General features: G+C 34.4%; 2 protein-coding genes across 6 annotated transcripts; one reads left to right on the plus strand and one right to left on the minus strand.

Moving 5' to 3' along the window:
- The first annotated feature begins 737 nt into the window (after nt 1-737).
- LOC110819909 (putative histone-arginine methyltransferase 1.3) lies at nt 738-10685 on the plus strand. Of its 4 annotated transcripts, none has more exons than XM_022049249.2 (16): nt 738-1134; nt 2330-2392; nt 2759-2861; nt 3751-3894; nt 4157-4260; nt 4355-4453; nt 4543-4612; nt 4857-4953; nt 5565-5619; nt 5734-5817; nt 8035-8112; nt 9140-9243; nt 9394-9566; nt 9694-9845; nt 10408-10477; nt 10567-10685. In XM_022049249.2, the coding sequence occupies exons 1-16, from the start codon at nt 907-909 to the stop codon at nt 10569-10571; spliced, it is 1629 nt and encodes a 542-aa protein (XP_021904941.2). In that variant the 5' UTR covers nt 738-906; the 3' UTR covers nt 10572-10685. The 4 variants fall into 4 exon arrangements, with proteins under 4 accessions (XP_021904941.2, XP_021904939.2, XP_021904942.2 ...); XM_022049250.2 differs by having other exon boundaries at nt 739-1134; nt 10411-10477; XM_022049247.2 differs by having other exon boundaries at nt 10408-10685.
- Nucleotides 10686-12657: 1972 nt separating this feature from the next.
- On the minus strand, nt 12658-27533 carry OVA2 (tRNA synthetase class I (I, L, M and V) family protein). 2 transcript variants are annotated; one of them, XM_088216563.1, is made up of 22 exons: nt 27266-27533; nt 26693-26855; nt 26370-26524; nt 26196-26297; nt 25258-25327; nt 24871-24983; nt 24662-24730; nt 24045-24152; nt 23440-23587; nt 20849-21080; nt 20370-20656; nt 20110-20246; nt 19653-19800; nt 19269-19400; nt 18066-18194; nt 17168-17295; nt 16901-17065; nt 16489-16614; nt 15680-15753; nt 14366-14615; nt 13746-13925; nt 12658-13120 (listed from the first exon to the last, which is right to left on the minus strand). In XM_088216563.1, exons 1-22 carry the CDS (start codon nt 27377-27379, stop codon nt 12878-12880), a joined length of 3273 nt encoding a protein of 1090 aa, XP_088072689.1. In that variant the 5' UTR covers nt 27380-27533; the 3' UTR covers nt 12658-12877. The 2 variants fall into 2 exon arrangements, with proteins under 2 accessions (XP_088072689.1, XP_088072690.1); XM_088216564.1 differs by having other exon boundaries at nt 27290-27532.
- Between the last annotated feature and the right edge of the window lie 80 nt (nt 27534-27613).

Genomic DNA, 27613 nt, shown 5'->3' on the forward strand with positions numbered 1-27613 from the left:
TTTATAATTACTTTTTCTTTTTTTTTTAATTATTAAAGATGATGTATTTATTAACAATTAGTTTGTTGATGGTTGAAATAATAATTAATAATTTTTAATGCTAAGATTTTTAGAATTTTTTTTTTGTTTTTATCATTATTTTTTCTATTTTAATTGTGAAAATTAATACATTAAAAATGATAATTTTTAAATAAATAAATTATATTAAATTTAAAAAATATTATAATTAAATATTATTCAACGACAGTTCTTACCTTTGATATTTTATGAAATTTTTATAAATTTTACATTTGATATCTTATTTTATATATTGTACTTATGTGTTAGTTTGCAGAAATAAAAAACTATGATTTCATGAATCAGCCAAACATTTCAGCTGAGATCAACCGTTTAAAATTGAGTGACACAACTTTGGTAAACCCTTAGAAGTCCAACCTCCAACGGCATCCTTATGAGATTAGTGGATTGTTGCTTATCTATCATAAGATTCCCACCCACCAAAACGGACGATCCACGATCGAACTAATCCAACGGCTCATATTACATCAACCACTCGACCTACTTTTATTCTCCAATAAAAAATGCACACGTCAGTATTTGTACCAAAATTCACTGTGAGCTTGAATTCCAAAACCACAAACAACGACAAAACGCGTGATAATGCACGTGTTCTCCCATCGACGGGTTCCTTAAAACTCTATTTTGAATATAAAACACCCGTAAAATTCACACCCTCATATAAATACCAACGCTACCACTGTCTTTATGCTGCATCTTTGGCGGCTCTAGGTTCTCTCTTCAACTTGGCGCCTCTGCCTCTCCGCAGAAACCCTAACCCTCTGCACTATACATACTTATACACACAAACAGCTACTGTATAACTTCTGTGTTTATACGCATTCGATAATGGAGGTTTCAATTAGGCAAAAGAACAACCAACAAGAGTTCACTCTGGCTGCAATTTCTGAGCTCGCTTCTTCTTCTCCTTCTTCGGTTTCATCCTCCTCTTCTTCTCTTTCTCATTCTCTTCCAGTTATAGCCAGGTTTGATATCGATGATGGAGTTGCGGAACTTCGTTTTCGCCAGGAATCTGAGTCGGTTGCTGAATTCCTTATCGATATTAGAACCGCTCAGGTTAGTGTGGATTTTTGTGCATTTTCATATTTTCATTCATTTGCTCTTTTGATTTTGGTGCTGGAATGGTTTTGGTGTATAGCGTTTATTCGGTTGCTGAGAAATGGACGGGATATTGACCAAGTTCAAATGTTTTTCTCTTTTATGATTTTGAAATTTGAACTGAATGAATGGAATAATTTCCGTATCTATCTTTTGGAGGATTTTGAATATGTAGTGGAAAAATTATTTTCTTTATTCTAGATTCTCTGGCATTGGTTAGGGGCATATTTTTAGCGTTTCTTTTTTTTTTTTGTTTAAGAGTATTTTCAGTTTTGATTCTTTTGCTCGCGTGCACGTATCCATTTCATATTTTTTATTCTCTTCCTCTTTTCGAGTCTGGTGCTGGAATGGTTTTAGTGTATAGTGGTTATTTGGTTCCTGAGAAAGTGGAGGGATATTGGATAGCGTTTCTTCAGTTGCAGAGAAAGTGGACGGGCTATTAACCGAGTTCAAGTGTTTTTCTCGTTTAAGATTTTGAAATTTGAACTGAATGCATGGAATAATTTCCGTATCTATCTTTTGGAGGATTTTGAATATGTAGTGGAAAAAAATTAGTTTCTTTATTCTAGATTCTCTGGCACTGGTTAGGGGCATATTATTAGCGTTTCTTTTTTGCTATAGAGTATTTTCAGTTTTGACTCTTTTGCGCGTTGCCATTTCAGATTTTTATTCGTTTTTTCTTTTTTGACTTTGATGCTGGAATGGTTTTAGGTGTATAATGTTTATTTGGTTGCTGAGGAAGTGGAGGGAATATTTGCCAAGTTCAAATGTTCTTCTATTTTAAGATTTTGAAATTTGAACTGAATGAATGGAATAATTTTTATAATTATCTTTTGGAGGATTTGAATATTGTATTGGAAAAATGATTATCTTCATTCTACATTACCTGGTGTCAGTTAGGGACGTTGTTAGCAGTTCTTTTTTGCTTTAGAGTGTTTTCATTTTTAACTATTTTGCGCACGTGCATGTACACATTTATGATTACCTTAAAAGGAAAATGAGATTCCTTGTTGCTTGTGTTAATGAACACATTTTTCCTTTTCAGTCTGTTCTATTTTCAAGTGGCAAGTTTCTCCATGGAGTAAATTTTGTAATTCCTGATTGATCTAAAAAGTTCTGTAGTAATTTGTTTGTTTGTGATTGCATTATTCAGCTATTCAAGTTAGGACCTATTCAATCGGTGTGCATATCTGAAGCATCCAGTTCGGATAAAGAGGTATAAGATGAATTTCGACTTGAAAACTTTTGTCTTTTGCTTTGCCCTCTATCTACATGTTTGGAAGCTGGGCAAGAGGGTAGACTGGTAGTTAATTTTCCTTCTTGGATTACTTTTAGTTTATTTGTTTGGTGTTTATCTGTTGTCCAAATAATTTACCCTGGATAAATGGTGCCCTAAGAGTTTAGTACAAGGTTAGTGAAATTGCAGTTCCCTGGCAAATTTATACAGCAACTGACATACTGCAATCGTTTCTTCCAGAATGCTTTATTACTTTGCACCACCATTCATGATATGTAAAATAGGGTTATATAATGTAAAGATTGCTAGATGTTACATATTTTGACGGCATGAATTTTGAACCAGAAATCATATTCAAGAGGAGTCACAATCCAATTTAGAAATGAGGAGGAGAGCAGGGCTTTCCATTGTGCATTTGAGCAATCGAAGAACGAAGTCGTTGTTCAAGGTGCTAGTTGGAAATCTGCTCATGATTTGTTTTAAGAAGTTTCTGCTTAGTTCTTTCATGCAAAATTGGATGTTGGAAACATCCTTTTCTTATTGTTTTCTAAATATTTTTTTCTTCCTTGAGTTATTGTCTTATGACAGTTATCCTTTACTGGTATTCTGGTTAATTTTCTTGCTTGGATTAGGATTCTCCTGTTTCACATGTATTATTTTATATATTGAAGTCATGGGTGCAATCATTGAATTCAAATATCTTTACCAATTAGCATATGCCTTTTGCTGTCACTTGCAATAAATTGTTTTTTTCCTGGTGTTGATTTTCTTATGAAAATCAAGGAGTACAAAAAATTGTCTTAAAAACAGAACAAAATAATGTGCGAAGCATTCCTTAGTGTTGTTATTGAGGGGAGAAAGCTTATATTATTATTGTGTAATTGAATGAGATGTAAGTGAGGCAGTTCTCTTGTCTATATCTAAGTTTGGCCTGTCTGTTTCTTAATGCAATTGAAGATTTCAGAATGTGCCAGAAGTGGCAAGTCCCAGAAAGGAATCCATTTAACTTATCTAGGGCGTGACCTAAAAGTTGGCATTAAAAAAATGTTGAAATTTGGCTTACTTTAACCTTCTTTGGCTGTTGAAAGTTTGAAACAGATCCTAATATCTTTGGGTTTAAAGTTTCCAATTTTTTTCTTAGAAAAGATGAAGAATTGTGCGTTTTCATTGAATAAGATATGCAAATTCCAAAAGAGAAAAAGAAAGAAAAAAATAGAATTTCATCCAGGCTTTTCTTTTTATATTCCACTTCTTGTCTATGAGTACTTTGAATAATGTGCTAATCACATTCCCCTAATTCTATCTTTACTTGTATTTGTTCGATTGTTTCCCATCAGCGCCATGCTTACCAAATGGAGAGCTTTCAGCGGCTAAGAGCAAGTTCGATGACAAAATAGAGGCATCCTCTGCTAAAATGTATTTCCATTATTATGGGCAGCTGCTACATCAGCAAAATATGCTACAGGACTATGTGAGAACAGGTTATATCACTGAGCTACAGTTTCTTGCTAACTTCAATTCCTAGACTTTAGGTCTGTTGTTTTTTTTTCCTTTTGTTTTCTTCTTGAGGAGAAAAGTAAATATAGATAGAGTCACCAAGGGAGTGCAACTGAAAACAAAAGGTTTACATAAAGTTTGAAGCTGATGTGTTGGGGTGGATAACTGTATTTATGTACTCATAAGTGCCAGGGCCCTGGACTATCAATTTTTCTTAAAGACATGTGTTCTCTATTTATCTCTCAGGCACCTATTATGCAGCGGTCATTGAGAACCGTGCTGATTTTACTGGCCGCGTTGTGGTGGATGTTGGTGCTGGTAGTGGTATTTTGTCATTATTTGCTGCACAGGTACGTTTTACTTTTTTGCCAGAAGTTAATCTTGCCATGTGAACTACTTCCAGTCTCGCATATTTATAACGCCTTCCTTTTCTCCTTCACTAAGGCTGGTGCTAAGCATGTATATGCTGTGGAAGCATCTGAAATGGCAGAATATGCTCGCAAACTGATTGCTGGCAATCCATTGCTTGGCCAACGGATTACAGTGAGATATTTTTTCTTGCAATTAACTTCTTGCAAATGTCTTTGTCCAGTTTTTCATTTTATTCAAGTTCTTTCTTGTGTAATCCGTAGGTAATCAAAGGAAAAGTAGAAGAAATTGAATTGCCTGAGAAAGCAGATATCCTGATCTCTGAACCAATGGGTATGTATGTTTATGCATTAATCATACTTGAATAGCAGATGATGCAAAACATTGTACTTTTATTGCAGTCATTTCTCTTTGGCTCATATTTAGGGATGGTCAAAGTTTTGTTTTGGTGTCTCTTTGTCAGCTGGTGAATAAAATGTTTGATAGTAGATTTTTATTGAATAAACATATGCTGTTCACAGATTTAATAATTTAAGTCCACTGAAGGATATCTGATTAGATCTTGTGTTGTTTGCAGGCACCTTATTGGTCAACGAAAGAATGTTAGAGTCCTATGTGATTGCTAGAGATCGCTTTCTTGTCCCTAATGGAAAAATGTTTCCAACAATTGGAAGGTAACCAGTCCTCAAAATGCTAGTTCCTTTTTTTCTTTAAAAATAATTTAAACATTTCTATGTGCAAACCGTGCTGATGCATTCATGGTGGAAATGATCCATTTGATTGATTCTGTCATAATTTGTACATTAATGTCTGTCAAAATTTGTACATTTGATTGATTCTGGTGTTTTGAGTTTTTTGTCTGTAATATGCTTAAGTGAGTAAATTACATGGTAACGCTATCATGCCTGCTCATTTCATATATCGTATTGGTCTGCATGCTTGATTTCTTGTCTTTATCTTTCAATTTGGATGTATGATACCAATCGTCTGACTTACATGTGTATGTTTTGTCATGGCACCTTTCATGCCATGATGATTATGCCCAGCAATGAAATTCTTCCAAGATTTTCAGTATTCTTTAGATGCTATGACCATGCTATTTTACTAATTGTTGAAATATGTAATATACCCTTCAAATCCTCTAACAACTTGCTTTTCGTGTATGGCCTCTTTGCTCATTCTATCGTATTGTTAATGTATGTAATTCTATCATATTGTTAAATATCTTCACTGTATCTAGAAGCTAGTTTAGATTTTCCATTTAACTTATGTTTGAATATTGTAGGATTCATATGGCACCTTTCAGTGATGAATATTTGTTTGTAGAAATTGCAAATAAGGTATGTAACTGTCTAACTTGTACAGATTTGGTGGTGAACCCATATATGATTCAGGGTGATTCAGAGTGGTTGGGATAATTAACATTAGCAATTTTACTTTCTTTTTTGGTGTAGGCCCTCTTTTGGCAGCAACAAAATTATTATGGGGTTGATCTGACACCCTTACATGGATCTGCATTTGGTGGATACTTTTCTCAGGTCTGTTTTATTTGCACATAGCTCAACATTAGAGTTAAATAGATTTCGATTCCATTTGGACAGTATTATTGGCCCCAATATATTGAAATTCTTTGCAAAAATTTGCGTTGACTGTTACTATCCCAAGCTCTAATGTCAAAAATTGCATTCTGTCTTGGGCATGTCCAAAATACCAAAGTTGTGTGCTGTTAAGCTTTTAAATAAAATTGTTCTTCTCCTGGTATTGTCTTTCTGGTGAAACCTTATGGAAGTCACTACCTTAACCTACTGAACAATGGCTCGACTAGAGATTTGTTAAATTATGTGGTAGTTGGATTAAATTCTGGAGCTAAGAAACAATTTATCTTTTATAAAATTATTTTTTCCTGGTTGATAGAGAGTTTTAAGTAGTCTTCACGACATTTCTACTTGAACTTAGACCAAGCTTGACTATAACCTGATGTGGCTTGTAGTGTGGTCATGCTGTAGGATTTTTCAGCCTCCGGAGTCTGGCAGGTGGAACATTTTTCATAATGTGAAGTTAATATTAATTCTTACTGATTTATGAACTAAAAAATAAACACCCGGAGGAACTTCCAGAAGGAGAATCTGAAAAAACAGAATTCTGCGGGAATTGCACGATTGACTTCTAAAAGAAAACTTATGTAACAGATTGAGTTGGCAGTGGTGTGTCCTCTCTCTTCTATGTATACCTCATTCACCCATTGATTTCCTTTACATTTCCTGACTTCATATCGTTCTCTCTTTTGGTGAGACTAAATTTGTGTTTAGAATATAATAACCCTTTTAGTTGATAGTTTGATTTGATTTGAATGGCAGTTGGTAATGGGTTTATTTATATTTCTTCTTGAGGCATGGCAAAATTGGTGTTAATAAAAGATCTAGGGTTCTTTATTGTTATTAAAAGTTGTTCATATTTAAGTCAGGTATTTTATTGTGTGCTTATATTATTTTAGAAAACCTACTTATTTTGGTCCTAATTGTTTTATGATTCTATTCCTTTGTAGTTAAGGTTACTTTTCTAGCATTCCTACTAGGACTATCCAGTTTAAGATTTTATACTTTAGAAAAGAGAGGCTTAGGATTGAACTAATGGTAAACAATTCATTTATTGTTATGTAGGTTTTCTGATTTAAGTTGGGTTTTTTTACTGTACTTCATATCTTTTTAGCATTCTATTGCCTTTTAGTTTAAGATTACTTCTCTAGATTTCCTAGAACTGGTACTTAAGATGTTTAAGATTCTATTCTTTATAATAGAAGAGGCTTAGTAATTGCATTATCAGTTCTCCAGCTTTATGAATTCTTCGGAGTGATTATTCCCTTTAGTTTCCCAGTGTGTCACTTGATTATATAGCCTACCATACCTGTTTTCTCTCATTGATAGTCTACTCTTTCAGCATCTCACTTCTTTCAAGGATTTCCTTAATTGGATATGGTTTTTCTTTATTGGTTAGTTTCCAAGTTTTTGAAAACACGGTTATATGATGTCAGGTTCAGGTTCAGGTTCAGGTTCAGGTTCGTTAGACTTATAATCGGGTAAGAATTAGAATTTAGGAGATAGAGAAGGAGAAGAAGAAAGCAGAAGAGAGAAAGAGAGAACAGAGAAATAGATTAAGAGAATGATCAGGAAACCCTCGATTCACTGCTGATTGGAATTCGGAAAATACACTGTTTTTCTATGATGTCCATTGTCAGATTACATTCCCCTTTTTAATATCCTTCTGAGAGAGGGGAGATCATGGCAAAAAGAAAATCCAGAAAATGTCTTTAGCAGAAATAGTATAATACCAAAGAACAATGCTATAACTAATCTAGGAATCTAATAACTAATCAATGATTTGCTAGGATTACTTAGGCTGGATGCTGACCTGTTACAGCTCCAGAGGGGAGAGCCCCTCAGGTACACCTTCAGCAGCTTCCCTTGCTTTTTGACTGAGGTTTCTGGAGGGGGGGACTGCTGGAAATTCTTCAGTTCCTACATATGACTTCTGCTCGTAAAACTTGTGGGTTTTGAATTTGTGGATCACTGTTATTAAGTTTTTGTTGCTTTTGCTGTTCCACATTGTAAATATGTTTGTATCAGAAGGAAGACAGAGAAGGTGTGTCTTGGTGCAGTGTACATGCATTAACATTTAACTGCTGCTCTGTCAAACTCTATGGTTATTATACTCAATAAGTTTTCCTGCTTTTGAATGGACCAACCTACTTTTTACAGCCTGTGGTGGATGCTTTTGATCCGAGATTATTGGTGGCACCTGCAATGTTCCATTTAATAGACTTCACACAAATAAAGGTTTGAACAAGCCCTTGAACTCTTTTGATTTTTATAAGTGTAGGAAAATTTCCCAACTCAATGAAGAAACTCTTTCAACTATGTTTTAAAAGTATGAGACATGCTAGGTTTGCATTTTTTTGTTATGTTCGATAATCTAAAATTTGGAAGCTTGTTGTTAATATGGTACCAGATATTGCTTCTGATTTTTGGGAAAAAATGTAGGTGCTAGACATTTTAAAAGCTGATGAACTCTTTGAAACCCAACGCAAAACTTGAAACGTGATAACTTGAATTGGCTAATAAAGTTGATAACCTGAAATAAACTATATCCAAACAACTTGGGTTCAAAAATAACTGAAAACCTCATTTTATTTTATTTTTTTAAAAAAACTGAAAACCTGATTAGTGCAATCTAACTGAGCCAACACTTGAATCATCTTGGCTTATCTTGACTGAATAAATTTTAAGAACCCAAGTCCCAAGTAACTTATAGCTGAAATAAATAAAATGGCCAAACATCTCAAGGTCTAAGATAACTGAAAACATTTATAGTTTGATGCCCGAATGACTTACAAGCTATGATAGTCTGAACCTTAAAAATTAACTGAGACCCAAATGATCTAAACTCCAAAAAGCCTGAAACGTATAATCAAACTATAAGAGTGAACCTAAAATTCATCCAGAACTTGATACCCTAAACTTGAGTTCCACAAAACCTGAATTATAAATACAGATAAAATAATTCATAAAAGCCAATGTTTGGAAAAACTCAAAACCTGATCAACAAGAAATCTGTATGACTTGAAAATTGGATTCTAATCGGAATGGCCTTGGACCAGAAATCCAAGTGGCATGAAAATTAGATGTCAATTAGGATGACCGTAAACCTAAAAGTAGTCGACTCAAAACATTCCCCAGGATACTTGATTGCCATTTTTGTATGGCAGTTGTTCACTATATCTTGTTGCTGGACACTTTTATTTGGGTTCTTTTGTTGGTGATATGGTAGTTGATTGCATTTTTTTTTTAAATTTCATTCTTGCAGGAAGAAGATTTATATGAAATTGATATTCCCTTAAAATTCATAGCTTCTGTAGGCACAAGAGTGCATGGTTTGGCTTGCTGGTTTGACGTTTTGTTTAATGGAAGGTAACTGTTTGAACCTGAGCCATCAATCTTTTTGCTAACAGACATTTTCTCTTGTTTGGCATTGTAAACTGAATGCTTTCATGGGCTATCTCATTTTCAATATCTTGGATCAATTTGATCCAACTTCTGACAAACTGCTTTGTTCGTCAGTACTGTACCGAGGTGGCTTACGACTGCCCCTGGTGCACCTACAACACACTGGTACCAGATACGATGTGTTCTGTCTCAGCCTATTTATGTCATGGCTGGGCAAGAGATTACAGGTCGACTCCACATGGTTGCTCACAGTGCTCAGAGTTACACCATTTATTTGACACTATCAGGTTTGTGGTGTCAATACTAACAACTTCTTTCAGATGTGCTTCTATGGTTTTTTTTTCTGTTTTTTTTTTATGAGAAGATAAAAGATGCTTCTATGGTTTATAATGTTTTCTATATAAACTTTCATAGCTAAAATGTGGGGCCCTGGTGCTGAGCAAGGAGGAATACTTCAGACGTCATCGTGCAAACTTGATCTGAAAGAACCATATTATAGAATGTCCCAGCCACAAGCATATGCCACTCCACAAGATCAGCAAACACAACAGCTAATAAACCCACAGGTATTACCTTATCATTGTTTGATTTATTTAGCTTTGTAAGAGACCATATAAATAGGGCCATTACCATTAAAGGTGCAACCTCCTTTTCATTTGTATTTTTTAATTTTCGGTTTCTTCTTGAAGAGAATATTTGTCTTCCTTACTGGGATTTTCTTTATAAATTCAAGCACGAGCATTGCATATAAAAATGATCATGCTGTTGTAGATCCAGAAGTGATCAAGCTAAGAAGCATAAATACATTAGCCATTACGAGTTTGGCTGGGAACTACTTGGCAATTGAAAATTCAAATGCTATTGCATTTATTTTGAAGGGATGTTGGAAGAATTGGTAGCATTCTTAAAAATTAGCTTCTGATATTAAGAGGTAAAATAGGAGTCACTATCAGTGCAGGGATACATACCTCTCGTGAGCATTCTGCTGAATTTCCAGTTTCATTGAATTTAGCTCTATTTTAGTTTAAGAGTGTACAAGACCAAACCAGTTGGTCCTAACTACTAGTTGGAACAATCTACTGTTGTTGGCATTCTGACACTAAAAACCTACTTGATTTCACCTTTAAGCAGGATATACAAATTCATGCGGAAGACTTTGATGAACCTGAGTTATTGCAGCAACCATCACAAAATTCAGGTGCTCAGTTTCAATAATTTTGTTGCAGGAGTGTTTCTCTCTCTAAAAACTTCACAACAAGAATTCCTAACATAGGGGTATTATTTCAGATTGAATTCCTTCCAGGTGGAAGGTTTTCTGCGTGCGTCCCTTTGGTCAATGTAACCCCCTCCTGGTACTCTTTCTGGTCACTGTATATTAGATCAATATGATTTGAAATTTTATTGCCCGGGTGGTTGTATGATGGTTTCCTGTATATTTTTGTTCTTGCTGTGATTTGACTAGTTTAAATAATCAAATATAGATTAGTGCCAGAAATTAAGATTCCATTTGATATATCCAAGTTGGTAAAAAATGATAAATGAGTAGGAAGTTTTAAAAAAACAAAAAATGCATTTCTTGTTTTGTTAAATAGTTTTATCTATAGTTAGTTTAATAAAAAATACACTACCAAATATTTTCTCAAGAAATGCTTTATGCAAAAATTTAGGAAATAAAATTAGAAAGCGTGTTTATGTGCCAAATAAAGTCTAAAGCATATGCTATCTTCTCTTTTAATTGTGGAGAGGATAAAATGCCTGACATGTCTCGTATGGTTTGTCAAATGTTTCAAAAAGTAGATGCAAAAAGTGTAAAATGGGGTAAGTGGGAATGGAGCCTAAGATGAACTAATTACTTATATTTTCCCGTCTTACATAAGCAGAGGAGATTATAGATAATTATGAGTTGGTTACCTGCTGTGTCAAATGTCAAATGTTTCTACACCTTGGAATAAATTCGTGGGAAAAAATTTTCATCTATTTGGATAGTGAAGAAAGTAGAGGGAGATTTTAACATGCTCTGTACCTGTCTCATCTGATTTTGCTATCGCAGTTTTGGGCTCGCATGTCAATTTCATTTTACGGTATTTAGTATATTATAATAATGATAAAAATTTGCGTAGGTAATCTTTATTAAGTGCTTTTTTTGTAATTTTTTAATATCTATAACTCAATTTCGTAAAAATATAAAAGAAGTTGATTTAGTTATACTCTAACTGCGTAAATTATGGATAGTTTTTATTTGTTCAGTTATTTAAATTTATGGATTGAATGCGGATATAATAGGTTGAATTAAAAAGAGCTTTTTTTAATATATTTAATTTATTAGTAATGAACAGTGTTCATTCGTCAACGGGGTTTAAAAAGAGTTTCTCTTCCCCGAGTTCTCTTTTAAATCCATCTAACGATTATTTGCACATATAAAATATAAGTTGCTCCAAACTAATTTGTATAAATCCATTCCTTTCTTTTATCTTTCTCGTTTATATACAAAATATATTTATATATATATGTTTGAAATTTAAGCATATATGTAGGTGTAGGTTTATATGATTTTAAAATTATATTCATTTTACCATTATTGTCTACATCTCTCTCGTTCCATATATACAAACAACTTCAAATATATATTATTGTCATTTAAATATACGGAGTTGTGGTTTTATATTTATTTTAAACTATAATCTTTATTTTTTCCTATCAAGTCTAGATTTCTGTTGTGGATTAACTTGTTTAAGAATGAAATATATATTTAACTACATTTTAATTGATAATATAGTATTTTAAATTTAGCATGAGGGATGTGTAAGTATCGATGAGATTTACTGACAGGCATAATTATTGAAATTTGAAACTGTTAGTTTCTGTTTGGTGGAGTGTGTTATCGACGATCTTTATGTACCAAACCTAGAAAAAACTTAAATATCATCCATAGATTTATAAGTGAAGGTTTTAAATTAGATCCTCCATCAATCACATTACACTCCACACAATTTTCTACCGTTAGTCTACCGCTAATCGCTACTTTATTTTAATTCTTGTAGTTAGTCGATTATTGTCCATGAGTTCTTGAATTTTCTTTTTTCATAACTCTCATAGGAGGGGCTCTAATCCAGTCATATAAGGCATTCCATCCGATGCATATGAAATTCATCAAGAGCTCACTCAACAAAACCTAAACTTGGTAATGGAAACCTCAACATGAGAATGGAAACTTGGTAATATTGACATGCTTTACGAATTTCACATCCCTTTTTGTAGCAATAAATCTCGAGCTGTGATCTGTAAAAGAGATTAAGAAACGCAGTGGCACAATGAAAACCTTGTTCCTTCTGCAGATTCTGGAATTTTTAAGTATTATTGTTTAGATTTGTACAAAAATCGCTTCAAATTGTACGGTCTTTATTCGTATAAATTAAAAAATTTCACTTTGTTTTTAATAATTGGGATATGTATATAGTTAATTGGCAGTTGATGTGGAATTCTTTTGAGACTTTAAATTAATTTATCCCTGACAAAAATGGATATATAGGAGCTCAGTCGGTATTGAGTTGTACTGCCTTATCGAGGCCTCTCTGTATCAACTTGGATTCGAACGGTCTCAGCTCACTGCTGCAACAGCAGGAAGTGGTTCAATAGCAACAACCTTGTAGCAACGACTGCAAAGAGTTGGGTGGTCCTGGAAAGATCCAACCTGAAACGAATAATTCCAGCACCTTTCACATTTATGGCCCTCTGCACGTGAGACACCAATCCAAACCTTGTTGTTCCCATCTACAAGATACTCTCCTGTATATTCAATATTTCTTCCCGCCACATCCTCCAAAGAGGAAAGTACCTCTGCCTGTAGAAAAAACACAGCTCATCAAGTTACATGACCTGTAAGACCAATGTGATAAAATATTAGTGAATCACACTTTCATTTGATTCAAATAAATTTGCATCTAAATTTCACAAATATTTTTCGGATGCTCCGAACATCATTTTTTTTTTTTTTTGGAAAACTTACAATAGCCTGGGCACAAATTTTGCTTCGCTTAGACCAAAGTCATGCTTGGTCCAATTAAATTAATTTCTTATTCCTTTACCTAATTACTATAGCAATCATGACAAGATAATTACATCATAATTAAACCACCTCCATTCTGCCTTTGAAGTTGAGAATTCATCCACTGGAGGGTGGAGGTGGTTCAAATTTGAAAATTTCTACCAGCCATTCATTAATCTAGTAATTAAACGAAGGAATTAAAGCAAATAGTCAACGTACGTAAATTATTTATGGCCTGTAGCCCAATAGAAAGTCTCAAATAAACTAAAAAATTTCTAGGTTTCAAACAAAAGAACAAACTAAACCCAATTGGAGCATGTGTGCTAATTGTAATAGCGAAGTCTTTACTTCAGGTTGCTTTGGAACTGAATCGACTCCAGATAAAATACAACATAGGTAAAAAAAAAACGATTCAGCATACCTGTGATGTTATGAATATACGTGGCAATGTGTCTGCATCATTGCTTGCTCCACACATTTTTAGTAATCTAGAAGTCATGCTATCATCAGCAGTATGCAGATAAACTTTTGCCTCCAAACTAGAACCAATCAACTTCCCAGTACGAGCTATCTCCAGTACCTTATTCACCTCAGTTCTCATCTAGCCAGATAGTTCCAATAATATTATCATCATTGAAACTGGTTTACTCACCAATTGGCAATTATCAAAGAATTTTGCTAAAAATGGAATACAGTATCATGTAGGTAATTAAGAAACACCACGAGAAGGTTCAAAGAAGCAAATGAATCCAAAGTTTTAATCCTAGACTGCATGTCGAAGTGAAGATTTCATTCACAACCAAGGACATATAAAGAGCAAACAAGAGCCAATATTCTTGCTTAGGATTCTTTCTTATTGTTATGCAACATGATTACCTTTGTTGGGCAATAGGAACGAGTTTTACTGTATGCATACTCACCTGTGTATGTATACTCTACCTTCAGCTCTGATATTCCTCTGTAGGAACTTTCGGTGACAGGGTAGACACATTTCAAATTCTTTTTTTATCTCTAGATTTATCTCAAAAAAAAAATGATTACCTCCAGCAGTCTTTCCCAGAAATCAATGTCTTCAACAGAAAATGAAAGCCATGTTTCATTCAGGACAGGCCACTTCAACTCAAAAACGAATTTGGCAACGGAACCATCTTCATTTACGTACTCAAACGGAAGATTTTGCCACACATCTTCAGCCAAATGAGGCAATATTGGAGCAATTATCCTCACAATCGATAGTAGATGTGCAGCAAGGACAGTTTGACAACTTCTTCTTGTAAAACTTGATGTGCCCCTGGAAAGCTCACAAATCAATTGAGTAGAGGATGGGGGTAACATATTTCAAGACCACTAGAGAAACACTGAGGAAGTCTTAAAAGCTTCAGTCCCAGCACAAAATACAGACAAATATCGTATCCCAGAGCTAGACACAGATTAGTTCGGCCTATGACCTTATAATTTAAATAATCTAGGAAAGAGGGTATTTTGATGATGATAGATATCATTGAAAGAAAAGCAGGTTAGGAGTCCATCAAATGTGTCTGCACAGACATGAACTGCTTTGGGACCAGCAATAAGGTCGTCCTGGCAGATGCAGTGCTAATTACAAGCGTTAAGGGAAAGGAAAACAAAGGAATTTTTAGATAAATCAGCTTAAGTGTATGTTGTGTTGAACAAAAATGAGTAACAAAGATGTCATGATTAAAAGCTAAAGGAGTTTGTTAAGTTTTTGTGGATCTATGTACTTGTTATTAATTTTTCTAATAAATTTAAGTGCCTTTGTAACATAAATAAAATAGAATAGGAAATAACCGTAATAATAATATCAGTATTTATATAGTTTAATAAATATTTGTTTTATATTAAGAAACATTTTTTAATGAAATTTTATTATCATTGTTAAATACCTCAGAGTAGACATTTTTAACATATTAAAGAATATGGACTCATGTTATACTAGATATGAAGTTTATAAACTTGCTAGCTGCAAATACATCAAAATTTACGGCTCTATTTGAGTATGATTTCATAATATTTGCAGCGATCAAATACAATGGTTTGAACCAGCATAAACAAGTAAAACAAGTTTACCGCACCTTCACAGGTAGGATCCTCTACAGAGAGATTGTTAAACGTCATTCCAGAACTCAAATTTTAAATGAAGTAAAACAATCATCTTCTTACAGGAGAAGAATGCAAGATTCACCATTTATATCAATCAAGGATATATGGAGTATGTGAATGCACAAGCATTTTGACCAAATCAAATAAATAGTGTAAAGAGATAAAAAAAGGCAATTAATTGGTTGATTCCTACAAATGTAAAGAATCAAAATCATAAGGAATGACAGAACTTACCCGACATATAGCCGATCTTTGGCAACATCGAAATAAAAATTTGATAAATCAACAATTACAAATCTTTGTATCATCTGAAACAAAAAAAAGAGGCAATAAAATCTGTAAATGGCAATGAACAAGACAGTCCTCTTCTTCAATAATTCTATTCCTTAATTATACTCGCCTATTTGGTTCTGTTTCCATTCTATAGCTGGCCTTATTCTTTCCCTTGACTACAATACTAGTTTTGATATGTCTTGACTGTAAAATCAGAACAAAATTTTATATTTTTTGACCACCTCCAAAGAATTCTAAGGTAAAAAGGGTGATTCAAACAGGGAAATTAAGTTTCAATTCCACAATTTCTTAATGGCGAAGAACAGGATTACTAACAAGGTACTAAGGTGGTGCTACTCATGTACAGAAATAAAGAAAATAACTATTTAAAAGTCAAAATCCATCTTGAACTTTTAATTCTCATTTTTTGGTTGAAAATGATCATTAACCTGAAAGTAAAGGCTCCATCAACTATCCTAAACTTTTTGAAAGGAAGAACCTCTCCTTAAAATTATAATTAAGTGAAGGAATAAGATAGGAGTTGAATGAGAATTGAACTAAATAAGGCCTCAACATAGTGTTAGAAAAAATAATAAAGAAAATACTGCTTGGCATGTTTTTCCTCCTGCCTAGCAGCAACAAATGTGAGGTGACTGCACACTTTCTATAATACTCTTCTTCCTAGAGAAAAGGTGTGCTCCCACAAAACTGGCTGAAGAATAAATTATACTATAGCTACAGGAAATCGGTAAAATAAAGGAAAAAGGCACCTGGAATATTTTGAAGAATTGGTAGTTTTGATAACTCTCTCTTATGTTCTTTACAACATTCTCAAGCTGAAACATTGCATGTTGATCAATCATGGGAAGATCATGGTATGGAACAGCATTTTCTACCTGACAATAGCATAATGTTAATAGTAGCAACAACTTGGATGAACTTCCAAAAGATTATAATGCTATTAACTGCCAAACTAAAAGGCAGAAGCAAAACAACCATGCAGATTAGGAAATGGCAAATGATATAAGCTTTGTCTACAGGAAGCACAAACGATACAGAGACCATATTAGCAAAGAACATGTGACTTTACATCTAAAGTAACTAATGGTTTCGTAAACAAGTTAACACTACAAGAAAGGGTGTAAAACTCCAAAGACAAAGCACTAGGGAACTGAAGCATACTTTCCAATCATGTAGATTTGCTAAAAGATATCTTAATGTTCCTCTCAGCTTCCTATAAATGTCAGACATTTGGCGCAAGACTTGTGGGCCAATCATTACATCCCCTGTATAGTCTACACTAGAAACCCAAAGCCGCAAAACATCAGCTCCATAGCCAGGTGCTTCCTGGCAACAGAAGATAAACACTGATTGATCAAACTAACACAATTACAGAGAAAAAAGATAATGCAAGGCAGAAGAATCAAACTATATCCACCAATAACTAACCTTAGTGTCTTTCCCTCCCTCAATAACATTACGTGGGTCAACGACATTACCCAAAGATTTGCTCATCTTTGAACCTCTTTCATCCAATACAAATCCATGAGTTACAACAGTGGAATATGGAGCCTTCCCTATAAAGTTACGTGAATAAAAATCATATGGGTCTTTCTTAAGTGTAAAAGATGAAATGAAACTTCAATTTCAGCAATCCATAATATCTGGAAAATAACCTGCATATATGATATGTAAACTGATGATAAACAACCCTAGTATAACTGTATTCAGAAGAAAGTACTCAGATAATGCATGCAATTAATATGCTATTTCTGTCTCATTCTGATTTATTTTTAAAAAAAATGTCCCATTCTGATTGCGTTTTGTAAAAGCATCAACCATAGTATTCAAACTTACTAGGTTAATCTTAATTTGCAAACTTTTACCCAGAAAAAGTGAGAATAATAAAATAATCCAGCATTGACCATCAATTGATTAAAAAATTTAGGAATGATTGAAAGTGTGGTGAGAAATTAGAAATAAAAAGATAACCCACCATCGATGAAGTGAATAAGTATCATGGGCAGTCAGAAAAGAATAAGGACAATCACTATGAATTGGTGCATCTAAAGTCAGGTCAAAAAACACTTTCATAATTGCCTCCTGAGATTTACGTTTTCTAATCATGTCTTTTGCTTGTTCAAATATCTCATGTTTGGTTTTGTCACACACAATTCTTAATATTGATAATGTACAACTACACTGAAGAAAGAGAGGCCAGCCTGCAACAGAAAGTCCAGTCAATAATTTCTGCATTGTCAATTCTTCAAGATGATAAAAGTTAATAATTTCTCCACCTCAGAAACCATTTTTCCTATGGTCAAAACTATATTAGTTAACTCAATACCTTTTGTTGCAACACTTGTTAACAATGAACTCTGGAACCACCCCCGATGCTGATCTGTGCCCTCAAGGTACAGATCTGCAGGAAAACTAACACCCTCTCTTGTTCCTAACACAGCAGCCCAAGAAGACCCTGAAAAAGAACATAAGCAACTAAGAAAAACCAGTCATGATAAACATGTGACGAGATCATGGACTGTTTGAACCATTTTAACAAAAAGAGTTATTTGAAAGAAGTTATAGACATGGATGCAGAATAAGAGGACATCAATCATGCCCTATGTGACAAGAATAAATTTAGAAACAAATACTTCCAACAATATATTGTATCGCCGTGTTGCAGAATAAAAATACAATCCATACTATCAGCACTTAAGATAATGAGAATTTGCTGATTAATCTTGCTCTTGCTCTAAAATACTGACAACTCAATATCCACGGACTCACGTAATCAGAGGTCAGTTGGTTCCCCCAACCATTCTCCCTCGGAGAGAAAAAACAGTGACACTGCTAATTATATTCCAGTTAGCTGGATATCTTCCTTTTCCAAAATTTCTGGAGTATTGAGAAGACAAAAGTAAATTGTTTAACCGGTAAATGATATCCTCATAATTTATCTGTTTACATCAATAGAAAGGCTCATGATAATTTCAGTTAAATGACTCGATCAATTAAAATCTGCATTGAATATTACAAAACCAATTCTCAACCTATAAAAGAGTAATTGAGAGCTGACAAACTTTTCAATTTATAAGAACCATTTTTTCATGCTCTCCTGCTTAAGAAAACAAACAAAAGAAATTAACCAAATGATTGACATGATCCTTCACTTTAATGCTTTTCTGGATCTATGATCCCGCAATGGGCATTAAGACAATATAATATATATCTTTTTTGAAAGAGAAAAAAAAAAAGAAACTGAAACTGCATTAAAACTATCACATTATAACTATTCAAGGCTATTTTTATGTTCCGCAAATGACTAACCAAATCACTGTAGTTTAATACCTGAGTCAAACCAGACATCCATTATGTCAGGTCTGAATTTCTGATCCCGCAATGGGCATTAAGACAATATAATATATATATTTTTTCTGAAAGAGAGAAGAAATCAAACTGAAATGGAATTAAAATGATCACATTATAACTATTCAAGGCTATTTTTCATGTTCCGCAAATGATTACCCAAGTCACTGTAGTTTTATACCTGAGTCAAACCAGACATCCATCGTATCAGTTCCCTTTTCATAGTCTGATGCTTTATCACGGTATTTTTCAGGAAGTAGATCGTCCACAGTCATGTACCACCATGCATCACTACCCTTTTGGGCTATTATAGCTGGCAAATAAATGACCAGAAGCACAATATCCAATCATTTTAAAGCTAAACAATTCCATAAAGACATGAAAAATGGATAAGACAATATAGCTACAAATAAAATAAGAGAGAACAGAAAACAGACTAGATGAAAAATATTGATGAAGAAAACCATAACTTCCAGGATGGAAGATGAAACTAACTTCAATATTCCAGCAATAAAATGCAATACAGAAAAGGAGAAGGCAGTTGCTGCTTCTAAGAGGCTCTTACATTTGATATAATCAATTGTCTCTTCGTTCATCAGAGGTTCCTTTGACTTCACATGATAGAATACTGGAATGGGGACGCCCCATGTCCTTTGCCTTGATATGCACCAATCAGAGCGGCTGGATGTCATTGCAGTAATCCTGTTTTCTGCCTGAACAAAAGTCAAACAAGCCTTAATAAGGATTCAAAACTAAGGAAAACATGAGGTATTAAAATAACAGAAGAAGAGAGAAAAACAATAACGTGGTAAGTAGTTAGAAATGAATGCAAATAATGACATGTGACAAGCAGTAAGAAAATGATCAGAAAAGACAAGAAGATTTCGATTAGACAGAACCAAGTTATATACTAGACATGAGCTAGCTTCATAAACTATTAATAATACTATCGACAAAGAGCTGAAATACAATTTCCTAATGTTCAAGCTGATATAATTGTAGTGCATCTAAGACACCGATACCTGAGGTGGTACCCATTTTACATGAGCAATCGCATCCATAGCAGCTTGACGAAACCCTTCTACAGATGCAAACCACTGTTCAGTTGCCCTAAATATTGTAGGCTTCTTAGTTCGCCAATCGTATGGATACTTGTGTTCTGCATTAGGAGATGGAATTTCATAACAATCTACCTTTTTCTTTGAATAACAACATTTGGATATTTATGCTTCTCCATAAACTTCAGAAAGAATGCTAGTGGATTTTCTGGACTGAGTCTTACCATATGATTCTTCCATAACAAGAGACATTTGTTCATCCAAGTATTTCACAACGGCAATATTACCCTCATCAAGGACATCAAGCCCACTAAACTGTCCTGCTTCTTCAGTGAACTTTCCCTCATCATCTACAGGGGATAGTATAGGCAGTCCATATTTCAGGCCTGTCACATAATCCTCTTGTCCATGGCCAGGAGCAGTATGCACCAGGCCTGTACCTGATTCTGTTGTAATGTAATCTCCTCCAAGAACAACTGAGCATTCCCTGTCATCTATTGGATGGATATATCTACACACAGTTTAAAACCTGAGTTTAATAAATGCATTATGTTGCAAATTTCTGGACGACACACTACAAAATAATGATACAGTTTTGTATTGAAAAGAAAGCTTTGCAACTAAGGAGGATGGAGCATTAGAATTTTATAATGTTAGTTGTAGAAACACAAATACCAAAACATATAGTTTAATTTGACTCAACCTGCAGTTTTCGAGATCTGAACCCAGCAGCATTTTGTTGACAATAAGCTTCACACTCCATTTTGCTTCTAGAGTTGGCACAAGATCAGATGCTACTATAAGGAAAAGCTTTTTTTGCTCCTTGAGAACATTCCCCAGCCTTCTCTTCTTACTCCCAGGGGACGAAGAATCATCTTCTGATAATGATTGTACTTCAACAACAGAATACTGAAGCTTGGCGTTCACTGCAACAGCTGAACAAACAGTCCCCCCAAAAAAGACATGAGAGAGAGAAAGTAAGAGAGAAAGAGATTGTTAATGTGTTCAGCATCTGATAACAACAATATTCGTATTCATTCCGCCCATATAAGTGGGTACAACAGCCTATCCTTGTCAAATGACACAATTTATAAGAACTCTATAAAGAACTAACACTACGACTTCTTGGCTAAGAGAAGGATCACCGTAACAAGTGTGTGTTATGTTTTAACCTCTAGGAAGGTAAATCTATATCCTGTTGGAAAGGACATATATAATTTAATATATAAGGTATAAGAGCAAAATACCTATCTATAATTAATTTTAAGATTTCTCTTTCTATACTAAGAGTTGCGTATATATAGGACCCTTTAATTCAATAATAAATGTAATATTCTATTCTCCCACATAGTATCAGAGATACAGAAAAGATATTGTAACTTCTTTACAAACCCTAATTGACTTTCATTAACAAAACAAAAGAAAAAAACCCTAAACAGGCCTGGCCTTCATAGCTGATCACATCACCACCCACAACCGGCCTTCCCAGCCGAAAAACCTCCCAGAAGCATGGCCCACTGCTGCATGCCACCCAGCTACGCCAGCCTCTACAATTGTGCACCCCAACAGCCATTGCCCACCTGCTGCAGCTGCACAGCACCGGCATATACATCTGGGGTAGGTCCAGTGCACAGATGGAGCAGGGGCACACAGCTGGAGTGGTGGCAGCTGGTGCTGTGCTCAGCTACAGCAGATGCATAGTGGCTGCTGGGGTGCGTGGCTGAGGCAACTGAGCAGCATGTGGCAGAGCGACTGGGAGGTATTCTGGCTATGCAGATTGGCTGTGGGTGGTAATTGTGGCAGGCCATGGAGGCCAGACCTATTTAGGATTTTTGTGTTTTGTTTCGAAAATGAAAGTCAATTAGGATTTGTGAAAAGGTATGATATTTTCCTATATATACACAACTCTTACTATGGACAGGGAAGCTCTAAAGTTAATTATATACAGGTACTTTACTCTTATACCCTCAAATTACATATATATATATACACACACACACACTTTCCAACACACCTCCTCAAGCTGAGAATACACATTGTCTATTCCCTGTTTGGGAATGATTATGTGAAATATTGGATTACTTAGGCCTTTATAGTGAGCATATCTGCAAGCTGCAAGTTGGTAAGCATGTACAATGTGCAAATCATGTAACTACTGAAAGCCTATATTGATATTATATGTGAGTAATGTTGAACCAAGAAAGGATATTATATTCAGATAGAATACCATATCGCTACTGAAAGTCTGTATTGATGCACACTACACTGGATCAATAGTGAATAGAAGATATACTACAGGTTATTGCATATTCCTTATGATGAATCTAGTCACATGGAGAAGCATGAAATAGAATGTGGTGGTACAATCAAGTACAGAATCATATTTCTAAGCAATGGCTCCATGAGTTTGTTGGCTTTTATGGTTGAAAATGTTTTAGAAGATCTAAGAATTAAGTGGGATGACCCAGTAAGATTCTATTGTAAAAATAAGTAAAAAATCAGCATTATTCACAATCCAGCACAGTATGACCGAAGAAAGTACATTGAATTTGACAGACATTTCATTAAGGAGCTAGACAATGGCTTGATTTGCACACCCTACATGCATAACAACTTGCAACATGCAGATGTGCTCACCAAATGCCTAAGCAATCCAGCAATTTTAACAACCATTGCAGGATTGGGAATGGACAATCATTGAAGGAGAGTGTTGAAAAGTCCATTTATATATATATATATATATATATGTAAATATATGTGTGCATAATTTAATACTAAAAGTACAAAAGTGAAACACCTATATGTAATTAATTTTACATATCCTTTTCTAGGATAAGAGTTGTGTATATATAGAGCCCTTTCATTAATAACAAATATAACATTCTATTCTCCACAACCATCTCCTATAAAAAATATATGACAAACTTATAAGCCCACAAACGATAACTGGAGTTTTCAAACTCTAGGAAGTAGAAATTTAATATTCTGAAAATTTTATGCTGGGATAATCCATATTTTTTCAAGAAGCATTTCTATGCAACTTAGTACAATGGCTAAGATTCTAAGATTAAAAAAAAAAGTCAAAACTTGGTAGGTAGCTGGCATAGTTCTAAAAACAATTAAACAACTTAGTTTTATACCTAGATAATTACCCTTCAAGATCCAAATTAGAGTATATGATGCAAGATACAGATATTAGAATCTTATTCTATAGAACACAGGCTATGATTAATCACTCAGTTTAAATCTCCCTTTAGTAGTTGAAATTGCAAATACATCTCAAAGAAGATTTACCAGCATTGGCTGGAATTGTCCATGGAGTTGTAGTCCACACTGCCAAGCACAAATCTGGAAAAAATTCTTCTAATAGGCTGTCCATAGTTGGTGCTCTCACTAATCTGAAAATCGCATATATGCTTCTGGATATATGACCCTCTGGGTACTGCATTAAAAGAAGAAAGAAATTTCAATAGAAAGAGCAACTCCAGTCAAATAACAAGCAGGAACCGTATTAGACTTAGTAGATAAAATGCAAAAGTACACAACAAAATCTAAAGTTTGAGAGCAAGACTCTTCACTAGAAAGAGAGGAAAATATCATAAACGGCAACCATATCTTAGTAAATTGATTCCAATGGATAGCACTTAAAAGAAATTCACAAATAACGAAGAGGAATCTCAAAATTTGTTACTCAATATTATGTTATCAGAGTTCAGAGGCAAGGTTAGAGTACAGAGAAAATGATTCACTACAGCTGATGTCAGGCTAATCAGTATATAGGAAAGGCAAAATTTTCTAGACTTCGAAAAATGTAATAACCATGATTCTATCTGATAAGGATGTAACTGCATTGTGGATATGGAGGAAATGGGAGGGAAGTGGATCAGCACATAGTTTACCTCCAGTTCAGCCTCTGCAAGAGCAGTACGAGATGAAGGACTCCAATGAACAGGCTTTCTGCCTCTATAGATGTACCCTTGTAATGCCATTTGACCAAACACTTCAATCTAGGAAACAATATGACACATGATAGACAATCTTCAGAAACTAAACCACAACCAGCTTCAAATCAAATATCACAAATATAGATATCTCATTTTTATTTGGAGAAAGATATCTGAGACTAATTTTTCAAGGCATGCTTTAGAACTAAGCTAGAATATAGATATTACCATTTATTGTCACTGTTCACCACAACAGAAGAACAGGAAAAGGGAAAGTAAAACCACCGGAAGAAAATCAAGCAGAGAATAATTTTAAACTTCTTTCCTTTCAACCCACCAAAACCTCCAGTGCCCCCACAATCCTATCCTCATTGTTTATTTCTCTTTCTTCCTTCCTTTCTTCAAAACAGAGATCTGGTTCCAAGCTTACACTAAATCCCTTAAAATATTAGGCACTGTAGCCAATGACCAAGTCCCTTTACCATTAGTTATAGTTTACTACAGGTTTAAGCTACAAAAGTAAGAAAGAATTTTTTAAAAAAAATTTAAAAAAAAAACCAGATAAAAGATACCTGTGCAGCTTCATAAGCTGGATCAAGAGTTAGATAAGGACTATTCCATTCTGCCCAAACTCCATACCGCTGCAAATCCACATCCATTAACCACAGATCAGCTTTTTCTATCACATAATTCAAAGCAAAAAATCAGATCAATTTGATTAAATAACAGCGTCAAAACACATTCAATTAACTAAAAATATGTGAGTAGACTGGTATATCACCTTAAATGATGTCATCTGAGTTTTGACAGTTGCTTTGGCGAATTTCGCGGCCTTTGCTCTTAATTTTATTGGTGTTAGATCCTTTCTGACATCAGCATCCAAGGACTGGAGGACTGAAATAATTCAAGATGACGGATCAAATTAGCTTGAATTTGTTCAGACAAGGCCTCATAATTACGACAGCTATCAACAACAAAACTGTTCATCATAATAATTTATTTTCCTTGGTAAATTTCAATCAACTTGCTGATTTACATTCTTATCATGCTATGTTCCAGATAAAAATGGATTAAAGGTCATACTGACATTTTCCTAAATAAAGTAGAATGCGATGTGGACAGGCTCTTAACGACAAATAAAAGAGGATAGAGGGATCAATAACATTACCTTTCAATTCAATTGGCAGTCCATGACAATCCCATCCAGGAACATAATGAACTTTATAATTTTGAAGTAGCTGCCAAATAAGAAGAAAGAATATATGAACCAATAAGTATATTTTACTCGACTTCAATAAAATTTAGAATCCTTGAGCACTGTAAAGATGCACTGTATATGATGGACACTAAAGCACCTTGATATATCTATGCACTAATGACCAACAATTCCATTTTAGTGGTTTTTTAAAAAAGTGAATTGAATCACTTCAGTAATGTTACATAGAAATATGCAAAACTGTAATGAACAAAGTTCAGCAGGTGTTTTACTCATAAGCTCTGCACATTTAAACTTGTTATATTATGAGCCGCTTTCCAAATTTTAAAATTAAAAGGCACAGATGAGCAACCTTTAGGCACTTTTAACCAAAAAAAAAAAAGCTGTCTAAATGGAGTTCAGCAAGATGTTCCAGAGTTACAAACTTTTTTAAATAAATTTATAAAATTTTTTGGCCACTATAAATTTAGAAAATTTACTTTCCACGAGGACATACTGCTCATGCCTCAATTATTGGTCGTTATTATATTAGACTCATCAATGGGAGGTGGTTTACTGTCCTTAGGATTAAATCAGGTGCCTTTTAGCCTGGTTGCAGCATGAGAACAAAACACAACAGCTGACATGGTGCAACAACTACTATTCCCATGAAAATCCTATATAGAATTTAAAGTGACTATAATCTTAATTAATTTTCTTTCCTCTTGCAAGCACTCGTGCATAAGCAAGCTATAAACGAGCATGCGTACACATACAACTTCAATGAATTTAAGAAAAAAGCAGTATCAAAATTGACCTTTTTTTTCACAACTAATCTATCCACATAATGATAAATGTAAATATAAGAAGTAAGAAGATCAAAGGTTTCTAAAATATGAAAAGAAATGTACCTTATAACGATTAATAATATCCTTCAATATCTTATTTAGAGCATGACCCATGTGCAAATCACCATTGGCATAAGGTGGGCCATCATGAAGAACAAAATTCCCCTAACCAGGTAACTGAAGGTAAGCTAACAAGTTTGAGTACGAAAAAGGAGCTAAGATAGCCAAGAAACTAACCCCGTCATTTTTTTCAACTATTCTCTTAAACACCTGATTATCATCCCACATTTTCTGAATTTCAGGTTCCCTCACCAAAGCATTTGCTCTCATGCCAAATGTCGTCTTCGGCAAATTAACAGTATGCTTGTACTTTCCCTCCTCTTGCTTTTCCCCTGAACAAAAAGCTTTTCAAGAAGTTTATAGAAGCAATTGTATGTACATACTTTAGAGAAGGAAATAAAAGCTGATGCAAAACGAAACCACACTGCAGCCACATTTTGAAGGAAGTGATCATTATCCTTCATGCAAACAAATGGAAGAGGAATAGTCCAAACGCAGACCTCCAGCTGACTTTTTAGCTGCCATAACAGGCCCTCGAGATCTTCGCTTTGAAGAAGACAAAAACTCACCGCCAGTGTTCGTTGAATAGTTTGTAATGTTTAAGAAAGCAAAGACTTTCACTGAAGAACTTCTAAAAGATGAGCAAGTTCTTCGCGACAAAACCTGCAGAAATACATCACAAACACAAATAAACATAAATATAACAACAGACAGGCCACATCTCCTCTAAGATATTTGATCAAGCAATTGATGTGCGAGACAGAAACTACATCAAAACTCACCAAACACCAAAATCAATTTGCAAAATAACGGGAACGTATATAGATAAAAAAACTCTTCAACAAAATTATAGATGAAACTCATATCATCGCCAACATTCTGCAAAATTTTGGCAGTAAATACAAGCCTCCAAAAAATAAGCAACACTGAATTTTTTGTGTTCGGATGAAGAAAAAGCAATTGATAGAAGAAGTCTTGGACATGCAGTCCAGTTGAAATAGTTGATCGCATCAAACAATTTTGTATGTTTCACTAGAAAGTGAAGGAAAGAAAAAATTGCGAATATACATTACATGGGAGTGAGTGTAGATACGCACTATATAAGGAGAGGATTGCATCATGGCCATGGTGGCTTCCTTGGGAGAGAATATAGAGGAATTTGCAGCAAATGATTTAAAGAATGACATGTTTTCTTTTCAGCGCTTTGTTTCATTTGGAGAGAGAGTCCATTTTGAAGAGGAAAAGGATAGAGAAAGCGAGAGGGAAAATTTGTGTGTGGATAAATTGAACTGAAAACCTCACAGCAGTCACATACTCTCCTCAGCCTTTTATTCTCGCTTCAAGGGTTTTATTCGAAACCCCTTTGCTTTTAAATAATTATTTCAAAGGCCTTTTTTACTAATTACCAAGTGTTTATGCAG

Source organism: Carica papaya, chromosome 3 (genome assembly GCF_054855325.1).
Source record: "Carica papaya isolate Zhongbai chromosome 3, ASM5485532v1, whole genome shotgun sequence".
Classification (NCBI taxonomy): Eukaryota; Viridiplantae; Streptophyta; class Magnoliopsida; order Brassicales; family Caricaceae; genus Carica; species Carica papaya.

Coding starts and splice junctions, on each gene's coding strand:
- LOC110819909 (XM_022049247.2), top strand. CDS start 907: ATGGAGGTTTCAATTAGGCAAAAGAACAACCAACAAGAGTTCACTCTG. Junction 2,862..3,750: donor GAACGAAGTCGTTGTTCAAG/GTGCTAGTTGGA, acceptor GTTTCCCATCAG/CGCCATGCTTACCAAATGGA. Junction 9,567..9,693: donor CATTTATTTGACACTATCAG/GTTTGTGGTGTC, acceptor AAACTTTCATAG/CTAAAATGTGGGGCCCTGGT.
- OVA2 (XM_088216563.1), bottom strand. CDS start 27,379: ATGTCATTCTTTAAATCATTTGCTGCAAATTCCTCTATATTCTCTCCC. Junction 25,328..26,195: donor ATATTATTAATCGTTATAAG/GTACATTTCTTT, acceptor CTTATTTGGCAG/CTACTTCAAAATTATAAAGT. Junction 17,296..18,065: donor AACAAGTGTTGCAACAAAAG/GTATTGAGTTAA, acceptor GTAACTTTATAG/GGAAGGCTCCATATTCCACT.